Raw genomic sequence first — 8,548 nt, 5'->3', positions numbered from 1 at the left:
AAAACTTAGTGATATATATATGTATCAATTCTAACATACAGCGCCCTATATATGAGAAGAATACCAGAAAAACTTAGTGATATATATATGTATCAATTCTAACATACAGCGCCCTATATATGAGAAGAAAATGCAAAAAAAAAAAACGTTTCTTTTTTCAACACGTTTGATGAGTTTTTGAGAGAGAAACTAGGGGATTGACTAACGTATAATTTTTCAGGATCAAATTCAAAACCCTAGGCAATAATAAAAAAGGAAAATTAGTCTCCAATTATTTTGCGGGGGTATATGGTGAGTATCCGGTTTAGAATGAATTGCAACCACTAATTCACCAGATAATTAATAGTTGTTGTCAAAAGTAGCAAATCACTTATTTTATTATCGTAAAGAGTATACAAATTCATACCATATAATTAATGGAGAATTTTTTACTTCATACGCACAAATGTAGCAAGCATATAAATACCCCCTCCCCCCCCCACCCGCACAACTATCCCTAAATCAAACCTAATATCATGTGAGTCATATTAGAACCTCCCAACCATCCGGATCACTTGCATTGGTAATATTTTCTGATCTCTACCTAGGAAAATATACTGACTAGAGATTGAAAAAGATCTCAAGTTGAAACAAATTCATTTCTCAAATAGGAAAAAAGGAAAAAAAATGAATCATTATTTCATAATAATTGAATAAATTATTGGATACAATCGAATAAAGAAGAGTAACAATAGAACTAGGTGTGAAACAAATATTATGATGTGGTGTTAATTTAGAGGAATAGACGTTTATTACAATAAGATAATAAAAACAAAAAGAACCTTACATAAATAAACTAATAATTAGCTTTAAATCAAAACATTGACTAATGAATTATTTATATGCCATGTTTCTAATTTTTCTCCTCTAAAGTGGAAAGAAAGTAAAAGAAGGATGAAACAAAGGCAGCCCCTTTACAAATGATGATAACTATGAAACTAACTATATTCTCTAGTGACCTAATCTACATGAAGAGCCAAAACGAGAAAGTATATCCCTTTGTGTCTAAGCAAAATACATAACCCTTCCTACTTTTCTTTAATTAAAAATATATATATATAAACAATCAATTATTCACTTTACCAAAACAAACCAAAATAAAAACAAAAACATAAAGTGAAAAAAAAGTTTGGTCTGCACACTTCTCTCTCAATGTCAATCTTCAACGGTTTTATATAAGCCTCTACATCTCTACCCAAATCCTTTCCATTCCATTGAGAACTCAAAACGCCCCAGAAGAAAATCCAAAAAAATCCAAAACGTGGAAACAAGAAACAATCGAGAACAAACTCATCATCAAAGCTCTCCGAGTCATGGCTGATGATTTTGATGCAGCAGGAATCAACTGGTGGGGCACTGCAAGAACAAGTGGAAACAGCACGACCACCACCACTAGCTTCGACTGCTTCGCCTGCGATCGCAGCTGAGCAGTCTGTGTCCGGCCCTCTGCTCGATTCATCGCTCCAAATTCCAGGTTTCAACGTTGACTGGAATCAATCCTTACTGTAAGTCCACCATAAAATTATATCTTAGCAATTTGAAGGTTTTCCGTATTTTAATTTTATGTTCTTGATTTTAATTATTTATATTTATAAAGTAATAGCACTGGAAGAGCTGAGCCTAGCTTTCATGCCTTGCTTCAAGAATCCGTAAGTTATCCGACGATCGACACAAGTCATAATCAACAATTCTTGCTCGACCACAACCAGCAGCAATCACAGCCAGGACTGTCGATGATGCTGCAAGGATTATTCGAGCCAGAAACAAAAGCCCAACAACAGCCCATTTTCGATCATCATCAACGTCCGCTGAGCTATCAAAATCCTCCTCTGATGACGATGAAGCATCATCAAAGCAGTGCAAGCAACTTGCAGTTCGCGAACAGCACTGCGTTCTGGAACGCGTCGGCTAGCGCTGTCGGATATAATCCATCCGTGATTCCAGTTTTTGAACAGAAGCCTGCTAAGGTACTTTGTTTAAACTCTAGGGTTCTTTCAAGAACTGAATTGGGTTTTTCTCCCCTAAAAGTTTTAATAAATATGGTGAACTTTCAGTTGAATTCGGACAGCGTACAGAAAAAGAGCGGATGCAGTGGAAGCAGCAGTGGCAGTGAGCCTGCATTGAAAAAGCCTCGAGTAGAAGCACCATCGCCATTGCCAACCTTTAAAGTAAGAATGGATTTCGTGTAGGTTTCAATTGATTGCAGCTTTGATCCTTTTTTTTTTCTTTCCTTTAAAATTGGTGGTGATAGCTTTTAGGGTTTTTATGGTTGTAGGTTAGAAAAGAGAAATTAGGGGACAGAATCACCGCACTCCAGCAACTGGTTTCGCCTTTTGGAAAGGTGATATACATTTTCCTTCTTCTTTTATCTTTTAGCTTCATTAGCTTCCTTGGTTAATTAACTTTGTTATTATATGCAGACTGATACAGCATCAGTTCTTCATGAGGCAATTGAGTACATTAAGTTCCTACATGAGCAAGTCAGTGTAAGTTTTTTGCTTAATTAACTGTCCTCTTAATTAAGATATATCAGTTACATTTTGGTTGAAAAATAAAAAATCAACCCATTTCTCAATTCTTGATATTTTGTATGATTTTAGCTCTTGAGCACTCCATACTTGAAGAATGGGCATCCCGTGCAACATCAACAGGTACTATATTATTGATTGATTAATTATCCATGTTTCTTTAACAAGAACAAAATAAACAATAGATCGAAGAAAACAAATTAAGCACAAACATGTTTAAATAGTCAAAATTTATTGGATTATGGAGTATTTAGCAGTATGTTCTCAGTCATTCACGAGTAGAGTAGAGGGGCAGTTCCAAATTTATGGTTCGGAACATCCCACTCGTACAAAGAGTGTTCTTATAAGATTTGTGTTTGATTTTGTATGCAGAGTTCAGAAAAATCCAAGGATGGCGAGGGACCAAGGCAGGACCTAAGAAGTAGAGGATTGTGCTTAGTTCCGATAGAAAGCACATATCCAGTGGCCAGTGAGACGACGGCGGATTTCTGGACTCCAACGTTTGGAGGGACTTACAGGTAGAGGAGAAAGGAGCTAGGGTTTTCATTTCATAATTGAGAGTGATAGATTATAGGAGTTAAAAAAAAAAAGCAGCCATGACTCCAAAAAAAAGAAAAAAAAGAAAAAAATTGCAAGAAAAAGAAAAGGAGAAAAAGGAGGGAAAAAAGAAAGGAGGAAGGGTGGCCCTTGAAAGACAAAGCTAGTCTGGGACAGCTTATAAAGAGGAATGATGAAGGGTTGGCAATTGAGTTTGAGAATAATTAGCACAATTTTATTGTAACAGGTTGCTAAATTTGGTAGAAAATAGGGAGTGGGGATAGTAAACCAAATAGTAGCTGAATTTAGCAATGAGGGGATTGTGGGGTTTGCTCATGTTTGATGTGTGTGTACAAGGGCTGTCAATACCTTTCTTTTTTCTTTCTTTTTTCTTTGGGAAAAAAATAATAATAACAAGGAATAATTGAGTTCAGGAGGAGCGGCAAGTGTGTGGTCTTTTTGTTTGGGGGAATCCTACTTTTTGAGTCTATTTATTTGTTTTAATGGTGGTAGTGGAAGTCAGAGGCTGACCCACTTGAAAACATACACCAACATTCTCTCTCAAATAAAAATATGAATTAATGATTTAGTTATTTAGGAATATAATTAGGGTGTGGGGAGATGGTTTTCATGCCTTTAGTAGGATCACCACGTTCCAACCGATTGATTGGAAGAAAAATACGAATTTTCTTGTTGGATAAGATTGAAGGACTTGTTAAAAATAGTCGAATATTAAGAAAAGACTAAATAACTTACCTATTAGATTGTTTGAATTTTTAGTGCAAGTATATAATTCATTTGGTTTGTATGGTTTGCATTACAGCTGTAACTGTAATTACAAGTGTCTACTTTGATTCTGTATGATGTTTTTCGAATACAGTTGCAAAAAGATAATCTTTTATAAAAATAACTTGTGGTCAAAATGATTGCAACTCGACTTTGTAATAAAAAATAAATGTAAAAGTGTAATTATAGCAGAAGAAATAATTACAATAAATAATAATTACTTTGTGTAAATTGTATTGTAAGAATGGTTTTAATCTTATGAGGAAGAAGTAGTGCTGTATTTATAATATCTCAGAATGATAGAAAGGACTTTAAATGAGTATCTCTACAATGTGTAATTAAGTATTACTCTAATAAATGCTACCAAAAAAATCTATTAACCTCTAATTAGTGTTCAGAGAAGCTAGGCATTCCCATATGCCAAAACATTCGGAGGTCACAAACCTTGAGGAATAAAACATTCAATCATCAGAGTGATTTTTTGGGAATTGTGACTAGCATTGACACATCCCTTCCCTTGTTCCAGCTTTTAGCATGAAATATGGGCAAAATAATTTTTAATATACACCTGAAACTTGTTAAAGACTTTATGTCTGGAATGTTGGCTTGTCTTTTATCTGCTGCCCTTGATTACACTTCTGTTTGAAAACTGAAGAAAGCTTGGATTTACTGAAAAATTTCAAGGTTTACATGCTTGTTTAGGTAAAATTCTCAAATGAGAATTGTGCAGAGATCTAAAAGGACAAGATAGAAAGAGAGATTGCTTTTTAGTGAAGGAGAGGGTTATTCCTGTTTTTATATGGATGCCATTGTTCTATTTGTCTTGCTTTGGAGATTCTCCTTGTGTTCTTGATGCCATATGCATGCTTTTGAGAAAATTTTGCTTTCTAAAAGTTACATGATAGTAGAAGAAGATTCAACTTTTTCTTTATATAAAATTTTGGGACATTGCACATGAAATCTTAGCGTTCAAACAATTAAAATACTGTTAATAAAGCATAAACGACGTTGTTCATGAGTGTCTAGAAGGGGAAAGGACATGCTTTTCTTAGATCGATCATATGTTCAATTGAAAATTTAATTTTGAAAATTATCAAGACAGGAACATTTTTGAAAGAGGTAAGAGTGTCTTATTCCCGTTAATGTATGTTAAATTTTTAGCCTTTACGTGATCCTGATTTTGATCGATTTGAATAAATTAAGAAGCTAAGGGCATCGCACGGATTGCATTTGAAACGTAAAAAAAAGAAGTAGAGATACTTGCGGACGAAAAAATTATCAGATATGCATAATCCATACCTCTAAAGATTAAAAAAGATATTAATCTAAATATATAAACTATAATATGTGCAATTTGATATCGAGAAGAAGTCGTAGTTTAAAAAAATAAAGAGTAGGGATGTAAACTGTCGTAGAAGAAACCTTTGGTAAACACTTCATCAGGATTTCATATTATTTACAAAACGATTTAGTCCTCATTGTATTTGTGGCCACAAAAAAATGAAGTTCATTTGAGAAAGTATTCAGAAGCACTCAAAACTCTTTCAGCATGCATCTTTCCTATTTCATTGTATAACTCATAATTGCAGAGTCTCATTCCTCAAACCTATTTGCTAAAGCTTAATTATCACTGTTATTATCAGATTTATTATAAATTATTAGCAAATTTACATGTTTACATATCATTTGAAAAAGAAAGTGGATTTAAGCTATCTGCTAAATGAGCTACTCAGAAATGATTCGCTAGTAAAGCTCATACTTCATATCTTGATAGCGCATGACAAAATAAGTCGAACATGACCAAAATGAGTAAGGATTCTATTAGAACACTCCACAAAAAGGGCGATCCATATTATTCAAGGATGGTTAAAAAGTTTAATTTTTAAAATTACAGCTCTTCTATTTATGATTTGGATCAGTCAACTCCTATAAGAGTGTGGTTCTGATGGGCTCCCTGTTGGAATAAAACCAAACCAAACACCTAGCTTTGGGCCAAATGTGTTTTAGACAAGAAAACGGAAAAGAGCCCATAATCAGCTTACTTGCAGCTTATGGCCAAAGCCCAAGTGCGGTCTGTCATGGGCCTAAACCATAGGAAAGATGACTTTGACATCACCTCCGAATTTTTCAACTCCTAAATATAATTGGATTTAGGAAATGTTTGACTTCAGGAATTCGTACCTTTTCCCCTTCTTTTATTATTTCAGGAAAGCATATTAGCTTGAATTCACGTCTGCAGCTGTAAATAGTGTAATTGATTTCCGAATCCACTACTTTGTAAGATTCATGTGTTGTTGTAAAAGTTGAGAATCTGAGGGCCTGTTTGGAACTCCTCAAAACTGGTTCTATTTTGATCAAAGGAAGGGGTGTATAAAAAATCAACCAGTTTAAGGTGCTTTTTTTTCCCTTGAAAAAAGAGTTACCTGTTGCCAAGTTTTACACAGACAAGTTTCTTTTCAAAATGGGACCTAGTTTAAATTAGATTTCATTTTGAGAGGTTGTCAAACAGGCCCTTAAGTTGATGTATGCTTTCTCTCAGGAAAAATAAGATGGAGGCAGCATCAATGTATGCAACAACAAAAATAAAAAAAATGAAAAAATAAAAACATAACATAAAATATTTGGTAGCATCTGCATTTTTTTTTTCTGTAAAACGGCATCTGCAGTTGTTTGTTGAAAGCAATCAAAATAAACACTGCTTTTTCCAATCTGTGCAACTAAGCAAGTTAGGTCCGGCCCAAACTTTGGGCCAGAAAAGACCAGGCTATACAACACGTTTAAAATATTTGGGTGAGGAACCCACGAGACTACAACAACAAATTGATAAAAAAGAAGTTCTATTGGGGGGTTAGTCAAGTCGAACTCAAAATTAGAACCGGAATAATTTGTGAGACAATATTTTATAGTGCTAGTTCATTGAAACTAGAACTAGGATAAAATTATACAGTGTTAGTCAACAAGAACAGGATAAAAAGTAGAACTGAGATAATTGTAAAAATTTATCCCACTTTTGTCCAATTTATATAGAAAAGAGAGAGTTCTTGTCTCTTAAATTGCCCCAAGTTTTAAGCTAGAACTACATGGTAAAAACTAGAACTTTATTATTTACTTTTTTATTTTTCATATTTCTCTGTCATCTTGAAACCACACCATAAAATTAGATCACGTCTCTTCTTATCCTTCCCTTCTATTTAATGTTATTTTTTTACTTTTTATTAAATATTTGAATTGTATAATTAATTTAAATTTAAAAATTATAAATTTTATGTTTTATTAAAAATTAATTAAAATTGAGAGATGATGGAATGATGTCTAGTAGATCAAAAAAGAAAGAGGAAAAAAATGAAAAACTATTTTTAATTTATATTACAATAATAATTCCAAAAAAATCAAAAATTAATCTTATAGTCTATCTAATAGTTCTTCAAAATTAAAATACACTAAAATAATAATAATAATAATAAGTTTTAAAATGTATAAACAGTAGTATGATCATCAAAATACATGACTTATATGTTTATTGATTTTTGAAAATTATCCTTAATTATACTAACAATTGTCCCACTAAAATATCATGTTTTAAAATATCACTCTCCATTATCCCATTAAAATATCCCACATTAAAAAATTATCCCATAATAAAATTATTCCACTTCTATCAAAAATGTTCACTAACATCGCCTTAAGGAATCTGGAAGGATAATTATATTGGTAACTAAAGACTAAAGCACTGAGGAAAAGAAAAGTTTTATCAGTTATATATTGACAAAGAATAAATTCAAGTCCCTCTGGTGAGACATTTACCTAATCTAAAAGCTAACATGACCCATCATCAGTACTTATCATCTATCATCTACCCTTTAAAAGAGGGAGTTCCCAAAAAACTTTTCCTACCCTAAATTACCCTTTAATTATTGTAAATATATCAAAGTTGTCCTCATCTTTCATTTCATTAACTAGGACCGTTACGAAATCGTGGCGTTTTGCTAGTTTCCGTTTTTCTTGGGCCAAAAGCTAAAACGAATTTGTTTCCACCTAGAACTAGCGACTCCCAAGAGAAAGAGCTCTACCTTTGCTCGGACTGCTGCCACCGCTTGCCATCTCCACCACGCCGAAGTTCTGATCGTGCTGGTTGCTGCTCCAGCCAGCCACCATCACCTTCAGATTAGCGCGAAAAAGTTCTCTTTTCTTCCTTCAATGTTGTGATCTTGCTCTTTCACTCGCTCATATTTTCTTTTTTGTTCCCTTCACATCCTTCTTCGTTTTACATAAATTTATTATAAAATTTGCCTTAACTTCTATGTTTTTGCTGTTGGAATTGATTTCTTCCCAAATATCTGTCAATTTTATTTTGCCCTAATTCTTACTTTCTCTCTATATTTGCCCTAAACTTGATGAATTTTTTATAGGATAGTTATTGTTAATTTAGATTATTTTCTCCCCTTTTCTCTAATTCTTCTCTATTTTTATATTTTTCTCTAATTTCTCTAAATTTTTTCTAATTTCTTGTATGGTGAAGGAAGCAAACTGTTCATACTTCATATTTAAAGTAATTAACATAACTTCAACTATAATTATATTTTTTGAATTTTTATCATCAGTATTACCTTTTCCCTTTTTTATTTCATCATCGGCATCAGCGGCAGCGGCCATTGGCG

At 33.2% G+C, this 8,548-nt stretch overlaps 1 protein-coding gene across 2 annotated transcripts; it reads left to right on the top strand.

The window, feature by feature from the left end:
• LOC109833273 (transcription factor bHLH112-like) lies at nt 1,199–3,537 on the top strand. Of its 2 annotated transcripts, none has more exons than XM_020400882.1 (7): nt 1,199–1,544; nt 1,637–2,006; nt 2,094–2,207; nt 2,315–2,380; nt 2,460–2,519; nt 2,640–2,690; nt 2,940–3,537. In XM_020400882.1, exons 1-7 carry the CDS (start codon nt 1,360–1,362, stop codon nt 3,087–3,089), a joined length of 996 nt encoding a protein of 331 aa, XP_020256471.1. In that variant the 5' UTR covers nt 1,199–1,359; the 3' UTR covers nt 3,090–3,537. The 2 variants fall into 2 exon arrangements, with proteins under 2 accessions (XP_020256471.1, XP_020256470.1); XM_020400881.1 differs by having other exon boundaries at nt 2,460–2,525.

Source organism: Asparagus officinalis, chromosome 3 (assembly GCF_001876935.1).
Source record: "Asparagus officinalis chromosome 3, Aspof.V1, whole genome shotgun sequence".
In the NCBI taxonomy this organism is placed as follows: Eukaryota; Viridiplantae; Streptophyta; class Magnoliopsida; order Asparagales; family Asparagaceae; genus Asparagus; species Asparagus officinalis.
Note: the sequence above shows the minus strand (reverse complement) of the source record. Positions and strands in the feature narration are given on the sequence as shown.

Excerpts from the sequence above, each read along its gene's own strand:
- LOC109833273 (XM_020400881.1), top strand. The coding sequence starts at position 1,360 with ATGATTTTGATGCAGCAGGAATCAACTGGTGGGGCACTGCAAGAACAA. Across the intron at positions 2,208-2,314 it reads CGCCATTGCCAACCTTTAAA|GTTAGAAAAGAGAAATTAGG; the intron begins GTAAGAATGGAT and ends TTATGGTTGTAG. Across the intron at positions 2,691-2,939 it reads ATCCCGTGCAACATCAACAG|AGTTCAGAAAAATCCAAGGA; the intron begins GTACTATATTAT and ends TTTTGTATGCAG.